Source organism: Taudactylus pleione, unplaced genomic scaffold (assembly GCF_031769625.1).
Source record: "Taudactylus pleione unplaced genomic scaffold, aTauple2 ptg000373l, whole genome shotgun sequence".
Taxonomy (NCBI): domain Eukaryota; kingdom Metazoa; phylum Chordata; class Amphibia; order Anura; family Myobatrachidae; genus Taudactylus; species Taudactylus pleione.
In genome coordinates, this window is record NW_028284774.1 from 2,271,293 (window position 1) to 2,297,900 (window position 26,608).

Here is a 26,608-nt window from a genome sequence, read left to right on the forward strand (position 1 = left end):
ATTATTGATTGTAATAGCCACGTATATATTGCTCACCTGCATTTTGGATCTCTTTGGTTATCCTCATTTCCCAATATATTGGGAGCTATATTCATATATGTGTCGTTCTGTTCAATACTATTTACCCTTGCTTTCATTAAAATACTTAAGAGAGAATTTATTTTAGGTTCCTTATTAAACGTTAAGTTTTATTACATTATCCATCTATCATACACAAATTAATTTACAATTTATATTCTAAGAGTGCCCCAATAAAGGCATATTTGTCTTTAACTTCTACTTATTTTGTTTCTTTGCAAAAATATTTTGACTCTTACAGTGTTCCTGGTGGCTCTGGTCTTTGTCCTTCTCCTCCAGTGCTAGGTTAGGGTGTGTCCCGTATCCCTAGCAGTGGGAGCTGGACGCAGGCATGTTGGAGATGGTAGACCATAGAGAATTATTATATAGATATACACATCAAGCACTGGTTTGTACTAGGCCAGAGAGTCACCTGTATAGTACGTGCTACAAAGTAGATTACTGGTTCATGATCAGAATACTACGGGATTTGGTACCTTTTCACACAGGACTTTGGCAGACAAGGGCTAGGCTAATTTGTGGTCAAATCTTATTCCAAGGTCTGAATCAACAGGAGCAGGCAGATGCTTAGTATTAATCCAGTTTGAGGTCTGGAACACTGATTTATTACATAGCAAGAGTAAGGCAAAGCAAGGTCAGGTACTAGTAGCAAGTTCAGTACACCTTATCTCCTCTAAAAGAGTCTGCTGGATGGCTGAGAGTAGCACTTCATTGCTCCACTCTACCTGTTATTAGAGTTCAGAAGTTGATGGCACACAGGGCAATAGGGCAGTCACCTTGCTCAATATGGGTAGTTGTGCAGCTGCTTGGACAGTGCAACTTGGAGAGTCAAATCAGTTTTAAGATGGGCAAGAACCCAGCAGACAATACTTATTTTTGAGAGGTGTGGTCCAAAAAGAGTACATATCCTACCTTCATGTGCTCCATGGTGAAGGAGGCTGTATAAATTATGGATGTAAATTTAGAACAGTTGTGTTTTCATATAAACAGAATTCAAGGTATGAGCCAATCTGGCCATCCACAGATTACGTTCAGTCAACAATACCTGGTATTTGGCAGAAATCTCCACTCGGTGTGTTGCTGTAAAATGCTGCTTCAGTGGAAGGTGCTGTTCTCCACTACAACAAAATATCACAAGTCTGTCTCTCTAGGGGGTATGTTCTATAAGGTGAGAGTTTTTAGAAGTGGAGATGTTGCCCATAGCGACCAATCATATTCTAGCTATTATCTTCTAGAAAGTGCTAGTGAAATGTTAAGTAGAATGTGATTGGTTGCTATGGGCAACATTTCCATTTCTAAAAACTCTCACTTTAGTAAATATACCACTAGGTTTCTTAGAGGGCAGATATGCAGTTACTATGAGGAGGCTCCATGGCAGAGGTAGCAGGCAGGAACATTTATTCTTGACTAAGGAACTTGTCTCAGGACAATAAGGGGTGAGTATGAGTTCATTGGTTAAATATGAAAATACTGTAGCATTATGCAGACTGTAAATCAGGGTCAAAAGAGAAGAGTAGTTGGAGGGGAAAGCAGAAGTCGATAAAATGGTAATAATATCTTGTGGCTCTAAACATGAAGCTGGTATCCAAATGTTGCTCCTGCAAAGCTTAGTTGTGAGTAAAGGACCCCATACATCTGCTGACCGTTTCACCAATCAGACTAGAACCGCTGATCTGCCGGTGGGAAATGCAAATCGACGGCCATCGATATCCGTCAGGGAATCGGTGAAAATCTTCATTTTAAAAATCCCTGATTTGCTGATCACTATCATATTTTGATTGTGATCAGTAAATTATTGAAATCCAACATGTTGGATTTCGCCGATGCCCCAACCCCGGCGGCTGGGGATCAGGGAATTGACCCAATACTTTGCTGATGCATGTGGGCCTAGCTCCTTATGTCTTATTGCTGCTGCCATCGAGAATGCTGAAATTTGTTTTGCAGTACTGTAAGTATTGCATCATTTCAGTAACTCAGAAGCTGATGAAACTTGGGCTTATTGTGTTTAAAGTGGTGGCACCTGTCTAGAATCGCTGGTATGTTGTTCATTGATCTTTAATACTTTGTACACCTGGACAGCAATTTTTCCCCACAGTTCCTTGCAAAGTTAAAAGTCCATCAATTGGGAGTGGGTTGTCACAAAACTACCAAAACTTGACAAAACCTTCACCTATGAACTCTCATTCCCATACAGTGCTATATATTAATCAGTACATCAACACACAGTATAATAAGGATTTAATCTTGATATAAAGTAGTACTAACCTATCTAAGTGCTGTTTCTGAGTAGAAGTAACTAAAATAAATTATTAGCTAACCTGATGGCACCATTCAAGGCACTAGCAAAGGATACAGAGGGTACTTTCAGAATGGTAACCAGCAGGCAAAATCCACCCAGGAAGCAGCAGCAGAGTTGGGGTACACAAACAATGATCAGTCCAAGCAGCAAACAATATAGCAGACTTGTGGTACACAGTCAGAGGTCAGTCCAGATTGCAATCAGATAATAGAGGGGGGTACACAAACAGAGGTCACAGCAAAAGGAGCACAACAGAGGTCTAAGACAAACATAACTGGTGTGAAACGCTATAATCAGATGTCCCACGGCAGCTGCCATATAAGGCAAAGATCACAGAATGTAGCATAGAACTATCCCCCAGAGGAGGAGCAATGTATAAATATCAGGTAACCACATTACATCTAGGAAGCTCAGCCCTGTCACCTAGTAACTGTGCTGTACGTGAGCAGGTATAGTGACCACAGTCTGCCTGCTGTTCCTAACAGGGATCTCCTGTGCTCAGCCCTCTTTAGGTAATTCCACAGCTTCTCAATTAGATTGAAGCCTGGTCTATGACTGGGGCATTCCAAGGATCTGATCTTCCTTTCTGAAGCCATTCATTGGTTGACTTGGATATATGCTTTGTATCGTGATCATGTTGGAAGATTAAAATCCACTTCTTCAGCTTTCTGACACAGGGCAACATGTCTTTTGCCAAATATCATTACATTTGAACATGATATTGAATGTGATTGGTTATCTCTAAACACAGCTATAGCCTCATTACAAATGGGGTATGCACACTTATGCAACCAGGGTATTGTATGTTTTTTATTTCACAATTTTTTCTTAAAAATTGTCTATTTGTTTTTCACTTCCATTGTTTTGGTTGTAGGTAAAATTAAAGATGGAAAAAGGTTTGATATGATGATGATCTGACCTGATTTCTGACTTTACATCATACATTTCAGTAAGGGTGTGTAGACTTTTTATTTTCACTTTATAAAACACAAACAAGACAAAGTGGTAATAATTGCAAATTAGAGGTGGAAAAATAGAGACATTTGCAATGATGAATATATCTGGTGACAAATCTCTAAATCCTGGAAATGTCCCTGCATATGAGGGACAGCTGGCAACTATGATTATTGGCACAAGCATATTAGATTTTTACGCATCCAAAGAAAATTAATCCCCAGTGTCGACAATTAAAAGGAGTATTAGCTTGTAAGGTCAATTAGCAATGCAGAGGGACCAACCCTAACATCTTAGTTTGGAATGGTACATTCCCATGACATCTAGAGGAAACAGTTACCCAGATACAGCATGTGGTAACTTCACTTGAATTACATCAGAGATTTGGTAGACTGCAATCCGTAAAAATACAAATTAAAGATAGCATATGCATTATACAGATGTAGACAAACATCTTTTTTAAAAATATGCACTTACACCTGTAAAATAATGTCTTACCATACTCAGAACTTATCAAATTTACACTAAGCTCTTCTGATGTAGGAGCTCTTTTAATTTCAATTTTTCTTGCCCAAGTTCCTGATTTTAAAAGAACAGAATCCCTGAAAAAGTAAACATGTATCAAATTATATATATCATTACAAACATAAATTTATTCAGAGAAACATTTTGTATTTATTAGCCCAGCATTAAATACTAGTCTTAGTTAACCCGCTTGCTCAACAGTGTTCTAGTGTATAGCACATTCCTTCCCTGCTCCAATAATACAGATTAAGGCCCTCATTCAGAGCCGTACGCTCTGAGCAGAGCGCACGCTCTGAATGAGGGCCGGGCTCCATTTTCATGGAGCGTCCTCCTGGACGCTCGTATAGCTGTGGGTCAGGCTATACGAGTGTGCATTGTGATGGTCGCGATGGTCGAGACCATCGCGACCATCGAATTTGCGAGCCGGAGCCTGCGGTTGAGGTTTTCAACCGCAAGCTCCGGAGTGATTTTGGCTCTATTAGAGCCAAAATCACTCCCACTGACATCACTAGTGATGTCAGTGGGCCGGCTTTTGACGGGAGGCGTTCCCATGGGAACGCCCCCGTCAGGGAGGCACGCCCCTGGCACGCCCACCAAAGGGGGCGTGCTGTCAATCAACATTGACAGCACGCCCCCTTTGATCGGACACAACGAGCGAAGGACTTTCCTTCGCTCGTCGCGTCTGGCGCATGCGCACGACGGAGCTCCCTCCGTCGTGCGCATGCTCAGTCCATAACATCGACCCACTTGCGAGCGGACAGCCGCTCGCGAGTGGGTCTGAATCAGGCCCTAAGTGCAATGCAAATGGTGGTTATATGTTATTTTTTTTATCAATTTTTATTACTTTAAACTTTTTATAGCTTTGGGTGTATTTGTGTTACTAAACAAATCCTACAAAATCAGAATTGCAATTATGTGAAATATTGGAGATAGTGTTACTATGCTCAATGAAGTTCTGGCTAAAGTCAATGATAATGACATTCACAGAAATAAAATGGCAGGTCTCCAGGAATAACCTCTCTACTATGCCAATAAATTTGACTCAAAGAAATCTTTGAGAACTGAAAAGAAATACAAGACAATGACAAACTTTTCCAAGCAAAGTTTTGATTCTACTTTAGTGGAGCATATAGCAGTGACGGACACATGAAAGACCAGAAAAGGAGAGCCCTGCAGCACCGGTCCCAGCTTAAGGTAAGTATAGCGAGCTGTGGTGGGGCTGGGGTAACACGGCATATGCCAGTTCCATATTACTGGTTAGAAATAGAACAATAATAAACCCCTCCATCTCCTTCATTAAAGGGCTATTTATAACAATCCTGCTTGTGAAAAGTTCCTGACGCTAATGCAGTTTCATATTCTGACACCTGATGAATGCATTGTAAAACCTAAAGACTTGATCGTTCAACAGGACTTCAAAATTTTACCTTATACTATACTTATATTTTTAGAATTTCAATTATATATGTACCCTCATGTATAAATTGCACCTGGATGGTACAAAAGACATGCATTTGACAGAAGAGGTCAACATCCTATTATCATCACTGTCCCCTGACTTCTCGTGCGGTCAGACGTCAGGTGCGGCGGCGAGGGAACGCGCTGAGGATTTTGCCTTAGGTGCTCTTGGACTTCCTGTGTGGCTCCATGTCTTGGTTTCCGAGGTTGCCATCATGGGCGTCACCATGTTAGTCTTTCTCACCTGACTGTTACTTCAACCAATGGTAGCGTAGTCTCGGTCAGCTGATGCTGATCTCCAATGAACTGCCACCTTAGGGTATATCTGGGCTCTGGACACCAGGGAGTTGTCTGTGCAACGTCATCACTACTGGTGTCTGGATTCGCACGTTGTGTACACACAACTGGGTACAACTTCGGAACCACTCTCCGGTGCATTTGGTTTTGCACATTGTGTACTCTGTACACACCAACCAAGTACAACCACTGAATCACCTTCTGTACCAACGGTGCACCAATAGCCACACTCCGTGCAGTCAGCGCCCTCCCAGTCAGCGTAACCACCACCCTCCTCCAGTGCCAGCAGAGTATCCTACTCCTCAGTGGACCTTCCCTCTTGTTGTTCTTGTACCACTTCTGGAAGCAATCCCCATTGTGCCAACTCTGTACCTACAGGTATAGAATACGTATTAGTACTTCTCCAAAATATTTCCTCTGGGCCATAGCGGTGTATCTCTCTCCATTTCCCACTCATATCGAACACCTGATCAAAGGGCCGCGACCTGCTTGCCCGGGAGCAGCTAAACCCATATCCCGCTTGCAGAGGTCACCGGTGAACACCTTCTGGCAGGTTAGACTCTGCGCCTTTGGCCAGGTCTCGTCAACATCTGATACTTGTTGATGAAGAGAACTTACATTCAGTCCCCTCGCCTCCGATTTCTCCCTCAACCCAGAACCTCAGCTTTCAGTCCCTCAGTAGGGGATTCCTCGGAGCCGGGCGTGACAGTTTGCACAGGCCCAATGGAAGCTACTGGGTCCCAGGGTGCAGGGGCTCTGTAAGACCTTGCCTCTCACATGGACGATCAGGAGGCTGCGCAACATCAGGTGGGTCAATACCTCCAAGAGCTTTTGGGGCAGTTAATGTCCATACAGGTGACCTTGGCCACTCTTGGCGTCCTCCGGTTTCTGGAGGCCCAAAACTTCGTCTTCAGCTGGCATCTCCTGAGCGCTTCAATGGTAATGCTAAACGTTGTCAAGGTTTCGTTAACCAGTGCGAAACTCAATTTGAATGCCTGCCACAAAACTTTCCTACGTCGAGGTCTAAGGTGGCATACATTATCTCTCTCTTGACGGGAACCGCATTGGATTGGGTCTCCCCATTATGGGAACGGGCAGATCCTCTGGTGTCCAACTACAAAAATGTTATTTCTGCTTTCCAAACAATCTTTGACGAGCCGGGTCGCACTGCCTCTGCCTCCTCTGATCTCCTTCGAGTCTGACAAGGTACCCGAACTGTAGGTCAGTACGTGGTCCAATTCCAAACGATTTCCTCTGAACTAAAATGGAATGAGGAGGCCCTCAAGGCTGCCTTTCTTCATGGTCTTCCGGAAAGAATGAAAGATGAATTAGCTTCTTGGGATCTTCCTGAGTCTTGCATGGAAGTGATTTCCTTGTCTATAAAGATTGATTTACGCCATAGAGAACGGTTGGCAAGTAGAGGGCGAGAGCACAGTTTTCGGGACCATTTTTTTCCAGAGGCACGTCTGCCTTCTCCTGCTACAAGTAAAGAAGAGCCCATGCAGGCCATCAAGTCTCAGTTAACTGTGGCTGAGCGTACCCGTCTGTTTCAGTACAAGCTCTGTCTCTACTGTGCAGCCCCAGACCATTTTCTCAAAACTTGTCCTCTTCTTGCGGGAAACGCAAGACTCTAACTGGTCCTGGGGGCGTCCAGTTGGGGGTGGTAGTCAAGCCATCCCATTTGATGGATAGTCTTTTATCAGTGATCATATCTGACAAGTCGAGGACATAAGAGGTGAAAGCCTCGGTTGATTCAGGTGCTGCTGGAAATTTAATTTCCAAGTCTCTGGCCGTAACCTTGGGTAAACCGGTCAATCCCTTACCAAACAAGATTGATATCTCTTCAATTACTCTCCCGGTCTCTTTTCAAATAGGATGTCTTCACCATGAAGAATTGGAACTTCTAGTTCTTCCAAAAACCTCCTACGAGCTGGTCTTAGGTCTGCAATGGCTTAAAAGACACAATCTCATGCTAAACTGGGCTACTATGTCTGACCCATGTGCTTCCGGTGCATATCCATCAAGTTTCAAACAAGCCTCTTCTTTCTGATCCTCTCAGACTCTTGTTTACCTGTACCCTATCAAGATTTTTCTGATGTTTTTAATGAACAGGCTGCAGACCAGCTACCTCCCCATCACTCCTGGGATTGTGGCATTGATTTCATTCCTGAGAAAATGCCTCCCCGGGGCCGCATTTACCCTTTATCTGTTCCAGAGACTGTGGCTATGTCTGATTACATCAAAGAAAACCTGGCTAAGGGCTTCATCAGAACATTCTCCTTTCCTGCTGGAGCTGGGTTCTTTTTCAGACTCTGTATAGACTACTGTGGTCTCAACTTGATCACTATCAAGAACCAATACCCTCTTCCACTCATCTTGGAACTTTTCAATAAGGGTTGTGGGCTCCACCTTTTCACCAAATTAGACCTTCGAGGTGCCTACAATTCAATTCGCATTAAGGCTGGCGATGAGTGGAAGACTGCGTTCAACACCCGGGATGGTCATTTTGAATATTTGTTCATGCCATTTGGATTATGTGATGCACCAGCGGTATTTCAGGGGTACGTTAATGAGATCTTCAGGGACATCCTTTACAAGTTCATCGTGGTCTATCTGGATGACATCCTAATTTTTTCCAAGGACCTGCAGTCCCACCGATTTCATGTCAGAGAGGTTCTTACTTACTTTCGAGCTCACTGTCTATATGGGAAGATCTCCAAATGCCTCTTTGAACGATCCTCCATGCCTTTCTTGTGGCACATGATTTCTGGGAATTCTCTGCAGATGGATCCGGACAAACTGTGTGCCACCGGGACTGGCCCCAACCAAACTCTTTAAAAGTCACTCTGCAATTCCTGGGATACTCAAATTATTATTGCAGGTTTATTTTGAACTTCTACGCCTTAGATTCCCTCATTAAAAAGGGAGCCAATCCTTCTCGTTGGCCATCTACAGCAGTGGAGCCTTTCAACATCTAAAAACATTCTCCACTGCTTCGATCCTTCACCAACCACAACTGGAAAACACCTTCATCTTAGAAGTGGATGCCTCTTCGGTGGGAGTAGGGGCTGTACTGTCTCAGACTGCTGAAGATGGGAAAATGCATCCCTGTGGGTTCTTTTCTCAAAAGTTTTCTCTGGCTGAAAAAACTATTCCATCGGTGACCAGAAGTTGTTGGCTATACGTTTGGCACTGGAGGTGTGGAGACACCTTTTGGAAGGTGCAAGGTTCCCCATTACTATCATCACAGATCATAAGAACCTGGTCTACCTCCAGTCTGCCCATCGATTAAATGCTAGACAAGCTCATTGGCCCCTCTTCTTCTCAAGATTCAACTTCAAACTTCAATTTCGCCCTGGTGCCCTGAATAAAAAAACTGACGGTCTTTCCCGATCTTTCCTATATCCACAAGAGGAAGAGGACCAACCACAAATTTGCTCAATCCTGGATCCTCTCGTCTTTACATCCACCCAACTCCAGTCTCCCCTGCCGGGTAGAATCTTTGTCGCACCACTGCTGCGAAAAAATTTGCTAACATGGGCCCATGCTTTTCTTTTTTCTGGACATTTGGGCTTTCTTAAAATCTTCAAGTTCCTGCAGCAATCCTACTGGTGGCCTACCATGAAAAAAAATGTCCGAGACTTCATTATATCTTGCGCCAAGTGTGCCCAACATAAAGTCACCCGCAATAAGATTATTGGGCCATTACGTCCTCTACCCATTTCTGATGCTCCTTGGACTCATCTCTCCATGGATTATATCTTCGAATTGCCACCGTCCAAAGGGCATAATACTATTTGGGTGATCGTTGACCGATTTTCGAAGATGGCTCACTTTGTCCCCTTAGTCGGTCTTCCTTCGGCACCACAGTTAGCCAAAATATTCATCCGTGATGTCTTCAGGGTGTCTAATCGAGGGGTACAATATGTGTCTAAGTTCTGGAAGGCTCTTTGTGCCTCTTGCAGAGTCAAATTGAAATTCTTATCCGCCTATCACCCCCAAACTAATGGCCAAACCGAGAGGGTGAATCAGGAACTGGAGACCTTTATCAGACTCTTCGTATCCTCTTCGCAAGATGACTGGCTCGATTTCCTACCTTGGGCAGAATTCTCCCATAACTTCAGATACCATTCTTCTTCAAATACCACTCCGTTTTTTGCAGTATATGGTAAATATCCACGAGTACCCGATTTCCAAGAGTTACCTCCTATGGAAGTTCCTGCTGTAACTGATCTTGTGAATTCATTTACGGAAGTATGGAAAAAGATTCACTGGACCTTATCGTATTCTTAAAGTGATTAATCCAGTGGTTTATAAATTGGAGCTCCCGCCTCAGTTGAAAATCTCCATTACCTTCCATATCTCATTGTTACATCCTCTGATTCTTAATCAATTTCAACGTTGTCCACCCAAAACGCCTCAATTTCAGACTCAACAGGGGGTCGAGTTTGAAATTGAGAAAATCCTTGACTCTCGACATCGATCAAATTGCCTTCAATATCTCATTGACTGGAAAGGATATGATAAGATTTTGCCTTAGGTGCTCTTGGACTTCCATCTGTGGCTCTGTGTCTTGGTTTCTGAGGTTGCCATCATGGGTGTCGCCATGTTAATCTTTCTTACCTGACTGTTCCTTTAACCAATGGTAGCGTAGTCTCAGTCAGCTGACGCTGATCTCCAATTAATTGCTACCTTAGGGTATATAACTGGGCTCTGGAAAACCAGGAAGTTGCCTGTGCAATGTCGTCACTACTGGTGTATGCTTGTTGTAATTCCGTTCCAGGTTCCTGTTCCTCGCTCTCGAGTTATTTCCAGATATCATCTCAATACCACCCTCCGATGCGTCTGGATTCGCAAGTTGTGTATTCATGCATCTGGATTCGCAAGTTGTGTATTCGGGACACACCACTGAGAACAACTACTGAACCACCCCCTAAAGTGCATCTGGATTTGCATGTTGAGTACACAGTACACACAACTGAGTACAATTACCGAACCATCCTCCAATGCATCTGGATTTGCACACTGTTTACTCTGTACACACCAACCGAGTACAACCACTGAATCACCTTCTGTACCAATGGTGCACCAGTATCCACACTCTGTGCAGTCAGTGCCCTCCCAGTCAGCGCAACCACCACCCTCCTCCAGTGCCAGCAGAGTATCCTACTCCTCAGTGGACCTTCCCACTTGTCATTCTTGTACCACTTCTGGAAGCAATCCCCATTATTCCAACTCTGTACCGATAGGTATAGAATACATATTAGTACTTCTCCAAAATATTTCCTCTGGGCCATAGCGGTGTACCTCTCTCCATTTCCAACTCGTATCTGATACCTGACCAAAGGGCCGAAACCTGCTTGCCGGGAGCAGCTAAACCCATATCCCACTTGGAGGGGTCATTGGTGAACACTTTCCGGCAGGTTAGACTCCGCGCCTTTGGTCAGGTCTTGTCAACATCCGATACTTGTGGATGAGGAGAACTTACATTCAGGCCCCTCGCCTCCAATTCCTCCCTCAACCCGGGACCTCAGCTGTCAGTCCCTCAGCAGGGGATTCCTTGGAGCCGGGCGTGACAATCACATCAGAGTATAAAAACCAAGTCAGGGGAAAAAAGCTGAGGTAGCCCCCTAGACTGCTAGCCCTCAAAATATGCATTCTCTAAATCTTGAATCTCATTTAAACTTTAGCTCTGCTGACCCACATTTTTAGCATTCTCCTAAATTACCTTAGGACTGACAACAGACAGATGCTTTGTGAATGGGATTTAAGGTGATTTGACATTTCAGAGGCACTCTTACATGTAAAAAAATTCACTTCAAACTAGCCTAAAATTAAACACAAAGCCCTGTAAGCATTCTTCCCAACCTCCCCTCTCGATTTTTGATAATAGTTCCACGATCAGAATGTTTGTCCTCATTTGCGGGGAGTTTATGCACGTGTCCTCCACAGTGTGCAGCATATATAATAAGATTTTTCTTTAAAAATGGCTACCGGGGTTATGCTTATGCCCATCTGAAGCATGAGCATACTTCCAGTGTGCTGCGACCATGCCCCACGTCCTCTTGTTTTGGTAATGGTATGTTATAACCATTGTTCTTTAGAAAGCACCAGTGACATGGAAAATGAAAACTCCTTTGTTTCTCTTTGATGTGGCAGAAAAAGACAATGACATTTATACAATGACAAACAAAAACCATTGTTCTCTCTACTTTCAGTTTTATCCTGACAACTTTGATTTTAACCTGACATTTTGAAATGTATTATAGTGTAATTTATGTGACACAAGAACACGTTTGAATGTCTAATGTACTGGTGACTCACTCAACATTAGTTCCAAATCAACTAGTCATCACTCACATGATTTTCTGATTAAAGGCAACTTGGTTATCAGCGTCTCCGATAATGAGAGTTACATGATGAAAATCAGGTGCTGTTCTTCTCTTCTGCAGCTGCTCAAAGTTTTTTAACAATATGGTGACAACAATTTCTGCTACTGTAGGACTATATCTTGCTGTCTGACAAAGGAAGTAAATGTATAGTAATCACTGATCTTTCTAAAGAACTTAAAGAGCAAATATGCTTAATGTATATGTAAGCAAACTGAAACATATATTATTGGGAAAATATGTGTTATTGCCCCCCAAAAGTGTGTTTTTTTATTTACATATAGCATCATAGTAATTGTTATATATTTTAATTCTCATAAAATGGCTACATTTACTGTTTGCAAGTGGTTGACTTTAGAAAGTTTATTTCTTAATCAATGGTTTGGCCATGGTGGTTGATTTACTAAAGGCGTTTATTAATCAACAATATTTTTGAAGACTATACACACCCAGTTTGTACCACTAGCGATTAGTAAAAAAGAAAACATAAACAAATAAACAATTGTCCCTCTTTGGTCTTTGGAAATTTTGGTAAGAATCTATAGGAAACATTTCTGAGAGAATTTCAGATGAAAAATGTAGCTTAAAAAGTCATTACATGGTAATGTCAAGGAAGAGTTCCTCCTCCATAATATATTTGCATTGATGGGTCAGAACAAAATCAAAAATTGAGGGAAATGTTTCTGTACAGAATATCTTTTGTATGTACTAAATATATAAGCCCTTGTAATTAGGGATGTGCAGGCTCGGTTTTACTCGGATTTACTCGGTTCTTATCGCCACTTTACCGCAAATTCGGATTTATTATATTGGCTATCCAAAACACATGATAGGCGATAGCCAATAAAATGCCATTTAAAGATCCGAGTAAATCCGAGTAAAACCAAACCCGCTCACCCCTACTTGTAATACATAAATAAAATACATTTGTAAAAATGTGAAAACATTTTCAGTAATAAATTACTTGGGGGAAGAGGATGGTCATGAGGCATCTGTTAGGAATAATAATAATGATAAGAAAATAGATTTGACCTTGTTGTTGTTTATTTAGTAACATTTAAGCTGCAAATAAATATCCCTATGAGGTATGTTTATTTTCCTTCCAAAAAAGAACTGTCATAACAACACAATAATGGGATCTGCACCCATTAGGGATCTGTTCCCAGATTAGCGTGTTAGAACCAGTAGAGGAGGTTCTATTCTTCATAGCTGAGATGTACCTTATAGAATGGATGGGGAAGGCACTTTGTGACCAGTGACAGCGCTAATTTATCCTTATAGCCATAGAGGTATAGTACTGTGCAAAAGTTTTAGGCAGGTGTGGAAAAAATACTGCAAAATAAGAATGCTTTCAATAATAGTTAATAGTTTATTTTTATTAATGAACAAAATGCAAAGTGAATGAACAGAAGAGAAATCTAAATCAAATCAATACTTGGTGTAACCACCCTTCAAAACAGCATCAATTAAACTAGGTACACTTGCACACAGTTTTTGGAGGAACTCAGGGAGGTTGTTCCAAACATCTTGGAGAACTAACCACATATCTTCTGTGGATGTAGGCTTGCTCAAATCCTTCTGTCTCTTCATGTAAACCCAGAAAGACTCGATGATGTTGATATCATGGCTCTGTGGGGGCCATATCATCTCATCCAGGACTCCTTGTTCTTCTTTATACTAAAGATAGTTCTTAATGACATTGGCTGTATGTTTGGGGTTGTTGTCCTGCTGCAGAATAGGTTTGGAGCCAATCAGACGCCTCCCTGATGGTATAGCATGATGAATAAGTATCTGCCTCAACATTAAGGACACCATTAAACCTGACCAAATCCCCAACTCCATTTACTGAAATGCAACCCCAAACTTGCAAGGAACCTCCACCATGCTTCACTGGTGCTTGATTAGTCATTATTGTACCGCTCTCCGGCCCTTCGGCGAACAAAGTGCCTTCTGTTAAAGCCAAATATTTAAAATTTTGACTAATCAGTCCAGACCACCTGCTGCCATTTTTCTGCACCTCAGTTCCTATGTTTTCATGCTTAGTTGAGTTGCTTGGCCTTGTTTCCATGTCGAAGGTATGGCTTTTTGGCCACAATTATTCCATGAAGACTACTTCTGGCCAAACTTCTCCGAACAGTATATGGGTGTACCTGGTCCACTGGTTTCTGCTAGTTCTGAGTTGATGGCACTGCTGGACATCTTCCTATTTTGAAGGGAAGTAAGCATGATGTGTCTTTCACCCAATGCACTCAGTTTCCTTGGCCGACCACTGCGCCTACAGTACGCAACATTGCCCATTTCTTTGTGCTTCTTCAAAAGAGTTTGAACAGCACATCTTGAAACACCAGTCTGCTGTGAAATCTTTGCCTGGGAGAGACCTTGCTGACTCCGGGTACCATCTATGAAGTATGCACCTCGTTTCATCTGTCCATTTTCCATTATCAAGATCATTAATCCAGTGGCTTATGTCACAACCCGCCTAAGAGACCTCAGAACCAGACCCCGGCACTTACCTCTGCGAGCGCTGACTCGCTGTGCTCACCGGCTCCCACTCAGTTCTGCGGCAGCTCGGTCGGATCCTGCTGATCTCACCTCTGCACACCGGTGCCTGCACGCTCCCTGCTGTGACGGGGCTGGCATTCCACGAAGTCCGTCAGCCACTCTCCAGGGAAGATGGGCGCAGCCATTTTGGATTTGCCCATTTGACGTCTCCTCCAATGAAACTGATCCTACAATGTTCTCGGCCAATCAGCTTCCTGCAGTCTCTATAAAGGGATTCCGCTGCAGTAACCGATTGCCAGTGCAACAGAACTCATAGCCTAGTGGTCTGAGCTTCTTACTGTGCTTCTCAAGTGTTTGCTGATTCTCCAGTTAGCTACCACAGAGTGTTTCCAGCCATTCTCCATTACCTGGAGTCCAGTTACCCACCGGTCCTAACCGGTTACCAGACGTCCTCCATTACCTGGAGTCCAGTTACCCACCGGTTCTAACCGGTTTCCAGCTGTCCTCAATTACCTGGAGTCCAGTAACCCACCGATCCTACCCAGTATCCAGCCATCCTCCATTACCTGGAGTCCAGTTACCCACCGGTCCTACCCAGTATCCAGCCGTCCTCCATTACCTGGAGTCCAGTTACCCACCGGTCCTACCCGGTTTCCAGCCATCCTCCATTACCTGGAGTCCAGTTACCCACTGGTCCTACTCGGTATCCAGCCGAACCTCCAATATATAGCCTTGGAGTCCAGTTCCTCTCCGGACCAACCCAGTACCCAAACCTATGCGCAGAAATTACATTCAACCTAGTAGTTTCCAATGTGCAGTTGAGTCTACCAATCCTGATCCAGGACCCAGCCCGGGAACACAGCCTCAAATCTCTACGTCTGTGAGTTTAAACTGGCCAGATGGACTCGGCAAGTGGTCAGGGATCTGGAGTAGATTCATCCCAAGATGTTCTGTCTCGTCTGGAAAGGCAAGATACCTCTCAGATTCAACTGATTCAGTTTATTCAGGACATGTCATCATGTTTGGACAGCATTCAGGCTCTCCTGTCACATCCTGCCCCAGTTAATGCTCAGACTGCTGCTTCTGCTTCTGTGCCAATTCCCCCTCCGGCACAACCTACTGCCCGTCTTCAACTCGCACCTCCGAGCAAGTTTGATGGTAACCCCAAACTTTGCAGAGGGTTCCTAAATCAGTGCGAGATTAATTTCGAACTTCAACCTGCCAATTTCCCGACTGGCAGAACCCGAGTAGCCTACATAATCTCTCTGCCCTCTGGACAAGCACTCGCTTGCGCCTCACGCTTCTGGGAGAAATCGGATCCTTTACTTTCTAACTATCCTGAGTTCGTCTCCACATTTTGCAGGATTTCGATGAACCAGGAAGAACCACCCCCACCTCAACAGATAGTCTACGTGTTCGTCAGGGCAGCAAGACTGTCGGCCAATATGTCATTCAGTTCCGAACCTTGGCTTCAGAGCTTAATTTAAATGAAGATGCCCTCATCGCTGCCTTCTGGAGTGGTCTCTCTGAGAGAATCAAAGATGATCTGGCCTCCCGTGACCTTCCGCCCAAGTTGGATGATCTGATCTCTCTCTGCAACAAGATGGACCTACGTCACAGGGAGTGTGCACTGGAGAGAGGCAGATTAGATCGTGGAAGAACATGTCGGTCCCTCGATTGCATTCTCCTCCCGTGGATGAAGAACCCATGCAGGTCAACCACTCTCGCTTATCGGCCGAGGAACGGCTGAAGAGACAGAAAGAGAATCTTTGCATGTATTGTGGTTTGTCCCAACATCTAGTTAGATCTTGCCCCATTCGTCCGGGAAATGCCTCTTCCTAACTTATGACAGAGAGGTTAAGTTAGGAGTTGCCATTGTCTCACCTAGGAAATCTGATTCCATAATCCATGCTCAGTTGAAGCTTTCTCAAGGTTCCAAAGCTGTACTAGCTCTGCTGGATTCCGGAGCCGCAGGAAGTTTTGTGACTACGGATTTTGCCCCTAAACATCGAATCTCCATTGAAGCACTACCTTGAGCCATCACTTTAACTGCCATCGCTGGTAGTCGCATTTTATTATTATTATTATCATTTATTTATATGGCGCCACAAATGTTCCGCAGCGCCTTACAAACTACATAAACAAGTTGTACACAAGCGACTTACAGAACAATACACTACAGGACCGGGACATGGATAATATATATTGCTACATTAGCGACCATAACACCCAGATAAGCAACAAAGCATAAGCAACCAAGTGTTAGGTGCCCTAGTGGTGAGTGAGAAGTAGATGAAGGGTAGGGAGAAGCACAAGAGGGTAGAGGGCCCTGCTCGTGAGAGCTTACATTCTAAAAGGGAGGGGAAGACAAACAGGGGTGACACAGATGGGGTAGATGGGGAGGAAGGAGCATGTAGCAGGGAGTTAGAATGATAGCTGGAAGGCTTTGATGAAGTAGTGGGTCTTAAGAGCCCGTTTGAAGGATTGCAAAGAGGTGGAGAGTCTGATGGGGAGTGGGAGAAAGTTCCAGAGGTGGGGAACAGTGCAGGCAAAATCTTGGAGGCAGGAGTGGGAGGAAGTAATCAGCTGGCATGAAAGGCAACGTGCATTCATTGAACGAAGAGAGGGGAGAGGAGAGTGAAGGGAGATGAGATCAGAGTTGTATATGGGAGAAGATTGGGTGAGGGCTTTGTAAGTGAGCGTGAGAACCTTAAATTGGGTTCTAAAAGGGAAGGGGAGCCAGTGGGGGGCTTGTAGGAGAGGGGAGGCAGATGTAGAGCATTTGGAGAGAAGGATAAGCCGTGCAGCAGCATTAAGGATAGACTGGAGAGGAGAGAGAAGGGATTTGGGGAGGACAGATAGGAGGATGTTACAGTAGTCCAATCTGGAGATGACCAGTGAGTGTATGAGGGTTTTAGTAGCATCCTGGGTGAGATAGGGTCTGTTCTTAGAAATATTTTTGAGATGGAAATGACAGGACTGTGAAAGGTTCTGGATATGTGGTTTGAAGGAGAGGGATGAGTCCAGGATAACTCCAAGACAGCGCACCTTGGGACTAGATGAGATAGTTATTCCATCAATTGATAAAGAAATAGTGGGAAGTGAGGTTATGTGGGAGGGTGGAAAGATGATCAGCTCTGTCTTAGACATATTAAGTTTAAGAAATCGCTGGGACATCCAGGAAGAGATAGCAGAGACACAGTTGGAGATACGAGTCAGAAGAGAGATCAGGGGAGGAAAGGTAGATTTGAGTATCATCAGCATAGAGATGATAATGGAGGTCAAAAGAGCTGATGAGTTCACCTAGAGAGGAAGTAAAGCGGGAGAATAGGAGAGGTCCAAGAACATAACCTTGGGGAACACCTACTGTAAGAGGCTTTGGGGGGGAAGAGCAGTCATGAGAGGAAACTAAGAAAGATCGGTCAGAGAGGTAGGACGACAGCCAGGAGAGGGCAGTGTCACGTAGACCAAGGGGGTGAAGGATATGCAGCACGAGAGAGTGGTTCACAGTATCAAAAGCAGTAGAGAGATCAAGGAGAATGAGAAGAGAGTAGTGGCCTTTGGATTTGGCAGCAAGGAGGTCGTTGCTGACTTTCGTGAGGGCAGTTTCAGTGGAGTGGAGAGAATGGAAGCCGGACTGAAAAGGGTCAATGAGGGAGTGGGAGGAAAGAAAAGTGGTAAGGCGTTTGTAGACAATCCGCTCAAGGAGTTTGGAGGCAAAAGGAAGGAGAGAGATGGGTCGGTAGTTAGAAAGAATCAAGGGTAGGTTTTTTAAGAATGGGGGAGACAAGGGCATGCTTGAATGCAGAAGGAACAGTGCCTGATGAGAGGGAGAGGTTAATAAGGTGGGCAAGATGGGAGCAGGCAGAGAGAGAGAGGAAGCGGAGGAGGCGGGAAGGGATAGGATCAAGGGGGGAGGTGGAAGGGAGGAGGACTGGATGACGGCCATGACTTCCTCTCCAGATACAGAGGAGAAGGATGTTAGAGTTGGTAAAGTTGATGGGGAGGGGTGATCTGGGAAAGGAGGAGATGGAGAGCTGGGGGACTGGTTGGATATGATGTCCTGACGTATGGAATCAATTTTAGATGTAAAGTAGGTAGCAAAGTCAAGGGCAGAGAGCAAGGAGAGGAGACGAGGAGGGGGTGGGCGAAGGAGGGAGTTGAAAGTGTTGAAGAGACGCTGGGGATTAGTGGACTGAGAGGAGATGAGGATCTTGAAATATGACTGTTTAGAGAGGGAGAGAGCAGCACTATAGGATGAGAGCAGAAATTTGAAATGGAGAAAATCTGCCTTAGAGCGTGATCTTCTCCACTGTCGCTCGGCAGTTCATGAACACTTTTGCAGGTATCTGGTGCATTTGGAATGCCAGGGTTGGGGAGTAGATCTGCGAGTGTGAGTAGTGATCGCCGGAGCAACAGAGTCCAGAGCAGAAGTAAGGGAGGCGTTGTATAGGGAAGTGGCTTGATCAGGGCAGGAGAGAGAGATGGTGGCATTTGGAGGTAGAGGAGGGGAAGGAGAGAGGGACAGGTTAAAAGAGAGAAGGTGATGGTCAGAGAGTGGGAAAGGGGAATTGGAGTGATCAGAAATATCACATCGGTGAGTGAAGACCAGATCAAGCATATGGCCACTCACATGGGAGGGTGAGGAGGTCCATTGGAAGATGTGAGGGTGAGGAGTTTGGAGACAGAGGATTCTGTGGGGATATCAATTGGAATATTGAAGTCACCTAGGATAATGGAGGGAAGGTCTGAGGAGAGAAAATGAGGAAGCCAGGAAGCAAAGTTGTCAAGGAACTTGGAGGGCAGGCCAAGGGGACTGCAAATGGCAGCTACTTGGAGGTGTACTGGGTGGAAGAGGCGCACAGCATGGACTTCAAATGTAGAGAATATAAGGGATGGTTCAGAGGGAATGGGTTGGTATGAGTAACCAGGGGATAGAAGGACCCAACACCACCACCATGGTGACCCCCTGGTCATGGGGTATGTGAAAAGATGAGGCCCCCAGAGGACAGAGCGGCAGGAGAAGTGGTGTCAGAGGGTAAAATCCAGGTTTCAGTAATGGCTAGGAGATTCAGGGAGAGATTAAGTTGAACCATCATTCATCGCACTATGCCACTTAAACTTACCATTGGAGTGCTCCACTCCGAGGAACTGTTCTTCCTAGTGATTCCCAAAGCCTCTCATTCTCCAGTCCTTGGCCTACCCTGGCTACAAAAACATTCTCCATTAATCGACTGGTCAACCATGCAGATAACGTCCTGGAATTCCGATTGTTTTAAGATTTGCCTCCATCGGGTAGTACCTGTTTGATCTTCGGTCCCACAAGCTTCTGAGGGTTTGCCCACACCCTACCTCGATTTCCAAGATGTCTTTTGCAAACAGAATGCAGATACATTGCCTCCCCATCGGGTTTGGGATTGTCCCATAGATCTGATTCCAGGGAAAATTCCCCCCAGGGGTCGAACATATCCGTTATCCTTACCCGAGACTCAAGTCATGTCGGAGTACATACAGGAAAATTTAAGTAAAGGCTTCATTCGACCCTCCGCGTCTCCAGCTGGAGCTGGATTTTTCTTCGTAAAAAAAGAAAGAAGGAGGCCTCCGGCCATGTATCAATTACCGAGGACTCAATGACATTACAATTAAGAACTGTTACCCACTTCCTCTTAAAACCGAACTATTTGACAGAGTCAAAGGAGCCATTATTTTTACCAAGCTTGATTTAAGAGGGGCTTATAACTTGATTCGTATATGTGCTGGAGATGAATGGAAAACTGCCTTCAACACCAGAGATGGGCATTACGAATACCTGGTCATGCCCTTTGGTCTTTGTAATGCTCGGGACATGTTCCAATTCTTTGTAAATGAAATTTTCCGGGATCTCCTCTACAACTGTGTGGTTGTCTACCTGGATAACATCTTGATTTTCTCTCAAGATCTGGAGAGTCATCGAGTTCAGGTAAAGGAAGTCCTTCTGAGGTTGCGCTCCAATCAACTTTTCTGTAAACTGGAGAAATGTCTGTTCAAAGTCTCCAATGTACCTTTCCTAGGCTACATAATCTCAGGATCAGGCCTTCAAATGGATTCCTCGAAGTTGCAGGCCATTCTGGATTGGTCCCCTCCATCATCTCTGAAGCCTATACAGCGGTTCTTAGGTTTTGCCAACTATTACCACAAATTTGTGAAAGGAGTTTCCACCTTGGTAGAACCTATCACAGCCCTTACCTGCAAAGGAGCAGATCCAACCAAATGGTCCGCAGAAGCCACTTCCACCTTCCAACGTCTTAAACAGGCATTCATCTCTGCCCCTGTCTTGAAACAGCCGGATTTGACAGGACCATTCATCCTGGAAGTGGATGCCTCTTCAGAGGGTGTTGGAGCTGTTCTATGCCAATGATTTGAAGATGAGAGGCTTCATCCCTGTGGGCTTTATTCACGAAAATTCCTGCCAGCAGAGAGGAGCTACTCAATTGGTGATCAGGAATTGGTCGCCATAAAATTGGCACTCGAAGAATGGCGATATCTGTTGGAAGGTACTCAATATCCAATCACCATTTACACAGACCACAAGAATTTATTAGATCTAAAGTCTGCTAATTGTTCGAATCCCCGGCAAGCCAGATGGGCGATGTTCTTTTCCAGGTTCAACTTTAAGCTATCCTTTCATCCTGGAACACAGAATTGCAAAGCCGACGCTCTCTCCCGCTCTATGGAAAGCAGTTCTGATCAACCCATGGAACAGTCTCATCCGATCCCGGACCCAACTTCTTTCTCTACTACTAATTTGTCCACAATGCCTCCTGTTGGGAAAACTTTTGTTACTCCTAATCTCTGCAAGAAGCTACTATAGTGGGCTCATGCTTCTTATTTCTCTGGACACTTAGGAACGGACAAGACTCTTGAGTTCGTCCAGCGTTCTTATTGGTGGCCCTAATGAAAGCGGATGTGAGGTCCTATGTTTCTTCATGTGTCAAGTGTGCTCAACACAAAGTGCCCCGACAGGCCCCATCTGGGCAACTCCAACCACTAGCCATTCACTTGTAACCATGGACACACTTGTCAATGGACTTCATCACTGACCTCCTCCCATCTCGGGGTCACAATACAATTTGGGTTATAGTGGACAGATTCTCTAAGATGACCCATTTTGTACCCCTCACTGGACTACCCTCTGCACTGTTACTTGCTCAATTCTTCATAAGAGAGATATTCAGATTACATGGTCTACCCCAAGAAATCATCTCTGACAGAGGGGTGCAGTTCGTGGCAAAGTTTTGGAGGTCTCTCTGTTCGGCCCTCCGGGTGAAACTAAAGTTTTCCACCGCATAACATCCCCAAATCAATGGGCAGACCGAAAGGGTCAACCAAGACCTGGAACTGTTCCTTCGAACCTTCATCACTTTTTCTCAAGATGACTGGATGGAGCTTCTGCCATGGGCTGAATTCGCCCATAACAATCACTCTCATACTTCTACAAAATCAACTCCTTTTTTCACAGTGTTTGGTCATCATCCCCGAGTTCCAGAGTTCCCTCTACTCCCAATTCCAGATGTGCAAGCTGCCAGGGTATCTCTTCAACAGTTCGTTAACATTTGGAAAAGAGTTTGTTCCGCCATGACCAAAGCCTCGGCCTGGTACAAGGGATTCGCTGATCGCAAAAGACGTGCTGTCCCAAGTTTTCAATCAGGAGACATGGTCTGGCTCTCCACTCGAAATCTCAGACTCCGAGTTCCTTCAATGAAACTGGCTCCACGTTACATTGGTCCATTTCTGATAATCAGAGTTCTAAATCCAGTGGTCTAAAAGTTGAAGTTACCACCATTTCTTCGTATTCCCAATTCCTTTCATATTTCTCTTCTGAAGCCACTGATCCTAAACAGATTCCAGAGGGTTCTTCCCAAAGCTTCCAGTGTACAAACTCAACGAGGAGAAGAATTCGAAGTTGAAAAAATACTAGGCTCCCGATGTCATTATAATCATCTCCAATACCTCATTGATTGGAAAGGATATGGTCCGGAGGAAAGAATTTGGATAAACTCTTCTAAGGTTCATGCTCCTCGCCTAGTCAAGGCGTTTCATATGTAGTTTCCTCATAAACCAAGGAAGGGTCCAGTGGCCACTCATGGAAAAGGGGGTACTGTCACAGCCCGCCTAAGAGACCTCAGAACCAGACCCCAGCACTTACCTCTGCGAGCGCTGACTCGCTGTGCTCACTGGCTCCAACACCGTCTTGCGGCGGCTCAGTCGGGTCCCACTGATCTCACCTCTGTACACCATTGCCTGCACGCTCCCTGCTGTGATGGGGCCGGCATTCCACTAAGTCCACCAGCCGCTCTCCGGGGAAGATGGGCGCAGCCATCTTGGATTTGCCCATGTGACACCTCCTCCAATGAAACTGCTCCTACAATCTTCTCAGCCAATCAGCTTCCTGCAGCCTCTATAAAGGGATTCCTGCTGCAGTAACAGATTGCCAGTGCAACAGGACTCATAGCCTAGCGGTCTGAGCTTCTTACTGTGCTTCTCAAGTGTTTGCTGATTCTCCAGTTAGCCTCCACTGAGTGTTTTCAGCCGTTCTCCATTACCTGGAGTCCAGTTATCTACCAGTCTTAACCGGTTACCAGCCGTCCTCCATTACCTGGAGTCCAGTTACCCACCGGTCCTAACCAGGTTTCCAGCTGTCCTCAATTACCTGGAGTCCAGTTACCCACCGGTCCTAACCGGTTTCCAGCTGTTCTCCATTACCTGGAGTCCAGTTACCAACTGGTCCTACCCGGTATCCAGCCGTCCTCCATTACCTGGAGTCCAGTTACCCACTGGTCCTACCCGGTATCCAGCCATCCTCCATTACCTGGAGTCCAGTTACCCACTGGTCCTACCCGGTATCCAGCCGACCTCCAATATATACCCTTGGAGTCCAGTTCCTCTCCGGACCAACCCAGTACCCAAACCTATGTGCAGAAATTACATTCAACCTAGTAGTTTCCAACTTGCAGTTGAGTCTACCAATCCTGATCCAGGACCCAGCCAGGGAACACAGCCTCAAATCTCTACATCTGTGACAGCTTATCATTTACAACTTCCCTCATCACTTAAATTCCCAATTCCTTTCATGTGTTTCTCCTCAAACCTCTTGTCTCAACAGGTTCCAGACTTCGCTTCCCAAGGCTCCTCCAGTTAAGACTCAGCGAGAGTTTGAAGTTGAGAACATTGTCGATTCTCTATGTCATTATGGGAAACTCCAATATCTGATCCATTGGACAGGATACGGCCTTGAAGGAGAGATCCTGGGTCAGTGCCAACGATGTTAATGCACCTCGTCTTGTTTCTAGTTTTCATGCAACATTTCCAGAAACCAAAGATATGTCCTGAGGCCACTCCACAACAAGGGTTTGTTACCCCTTCCACTGGGTCACTTAACGCTTCTGTCGCCTGCTGACTTGCTCTCTGAACATGGTACATGCGTCCACTATTGTTCCCAAGGGACACAGGCTTCAATGTTTTCGGCCTACTAGGCCAGGTCCAGCCAACCAAACATGGAGTACTGCTGTTCAGATCACCTGACCGCGATCCAGCCAATTATTGGCCATCCTAAGCCAGCCGGTATCACCTGCCACTCCTCAGCCAATCCTGGCTGACCCTGAGGTATTTATTCTAGCTTCTGGTTCCCAGACATCGGCAGTACAATGTCTAGCTCAGCCCTACTGAGTGAAGCTATAACTGTGCTCCTGTTGCATTTGTATGTTATCCTGCTGGTGCAGTTTTGATTCCATTTGCTTCACAAACTCCTAATGTTGCTCTACATCTGTGCATACTTTATCTGTAGCTGCACAGGTAATTTCAGCCTGCTCCTGTATGCTAATCCAGCTCTACACCTGTGCAAAGCTTACCTCTGACTGCACAGGTAATACCAATCTTTTCCTGCTTCCCTAGTTCCTGATTATCTACAGCTACCATCCATTCTGGTGTTCGGTCTGTATCCAGTCCTATCATCATCTGAGTGCTCCCAGATCCTGGATTACAGGGACAACCCAGTTTGAGCCTGGTTAATACGCCTGCCAAGTTTTGACACTCAAGCGTCCTGGATTAGTTACCAAGTAAGAATAGTGCTATTTGTTTCATCAAGTAATAATCCAGTATCAGCTTGGTTAATAAACTGCTACACTCTTCACTACTACATACATAATTCCTGTCACCAACACCGATCCGGCATCTCTCTGCAAGACCCGAGTTCGATTCCCGGTCAGGGAGGCATCTGTTGCCAGGAGGTCTCCTCAGGCCTGCTAGCTTTACCTACATACCTCCAACTACTTATTCAGACTTTTCCTAACACCGGTTCCATAAACAAACACAAGCAGGAGTTTGTACTGGCCAAATGGATATGGCCGAAGGTATTCGTCTAGTAGCAGAGCTACTAAGCAATATTGCAGGATGTCTGGAGAGTCTGGAGGTAACAAGTCACCAGCTGCCACAATGCTTACAGGAAATCTCCACCCGTCAGGATAAAATTCAAAACTACCTGTCGTCTCTACCCATCCTGCATCATCTATTGCTCCTGCATCCAGACTTCACCTTTCCACCCATCTTGAAGGGAGTCTCAAGTTATGCCATGGGTTCCTGAACCAATGTGATGTTAATTTTACTCTGCAACCTACCAACTTTCCATCAGACAAAGCTAAAGTTGCCTATATTGTATCTGCCATCTGGTCCAGCCCTGTATTGGGTATACCCATTATAGGAGAGATCTGTCCCACTACTATCTTCCTATAATGACTTTATTGCCACTTTCCATAGGCTATTTGACGACCCTGGAAGATCTACATCAGCATCTATGGACATACTACGGCTATGCCAGGGCAATAAAACTATGGGTCAGTATGTGGTACAATTCCAGACTATTGCATCTGAATTACGGTGGAATGAGGAAGCCCTTGTAAGCAACATTCTGGCATGGACTTTCTGAAAAAAATCAAAGTCGAGTTAGCAACCCTTGACCATCCTTCGAAGCTGGTAGATCTCATTTCTCTATGCACTAAGTGGACTTACGCCTCCACGTTCCTGTGAGAATACATACAGAGTTTATACATCATCATCTGTTAAACACTGTCAGCTGTGGTTGGCTGTTTGATTCCACATGGCTCCATCACTCTGTGTACCTCAGCAGTTAAATTCCAGGTGGGGGCGTTTGTTGGTCCAGCTTAACACCAGTGCAAAGTTTACCTCTGACTGCACAGGTAATACCAATCCATTCCTGCTTCCCTGGTTCCATTCCTGATTATCTACAGCTACCATCCATTCCGGTGTTCAGTCTGTATCATGTCCTATCATCATCCGAGTGCTCCCAGATCCTGGACTACAGCAACAACCCAGTTTGAAACAAATTATACTAGGCGCAATCAAGAATGATACAGACTATCTGTATTAAATAAAGCAGCCTCCCAGTATTGTATCTGAAGTTACAATTGGAACAGCTAAACAAACAAGATATGTCAAAATGATATATCAAAGGGGGCACAATTAACAAGAGCACATATAAATTCAAAGGTTGTTTATTAATAACTATAAAACCAATAAACTAGCACTTGGCTAATTAAAATATCAAGAGAAATAAAAAGGTTTAAATTACATTAATTCCACTGTGAATAAGATACATATCGACAGATGTTTAGGGTTAATGAAAATGTCAATCATATATGAAAATCTTAGAGGTAATCACCCATGTCCAAGTGGATATATAAAGGAGCTTATAATTGTCTAGAGGATTGAAGTCCCATTAAATTGGCTATATCATCAGCAGTAAAGGAATATAGATGTCCCGGTGTAGATCCCCAGCTTCCTCCCAGTAACTGACTGGGGTATTGCTGGTCCAGTCTTTACCTTGTGTAAGCTGTGGTTGCCTGATAGCGGGTAAAGAGTCACGCTCCTTAATTGACTCAATCTAACTGAAGTTGGTAGTCTCCGGGCAGCGGTGATAGCAGGAACGCTACTTGCTCCGGTAACTTGACTCCTATTCACTTGGGGGGTGTAGACAGAGTGCAGGATTATAAGTTCACAGTCTTGCAGATCCAGTGGAAGATAAGGCAGCTATATAAAAATCCTTAACGCGTTT

General features: G+C 44.7%; 1 protein-coding gene across 1 annotated transcript in view; it reads right to left on the bottom strand.

Moving 5' to 3' along the window:
* HFM1 (helicase for meiosis 1) overlaps positions 1-26,608 on the bottom strand; it is a 236,775-nt gene that overhangs the window by 48,124 nt on the left and 162,043 nt on the right. The window contains exons 28-29 of the mRNA XM_088444870.1: positions 11,972-12,129; positions 3,830-3,933 (exon numbers count right to left, since the gene is read on the bottom strand). Coding sequence (XP_088300996.1) covers positions 3,830-3,933; positions 11,972-12,129 — 262 coding nt within the window. The remainder of the gene's footprint in view (positions 1-3,829; positions 3,934-11,971; positions 12,130-26,608) is intronic.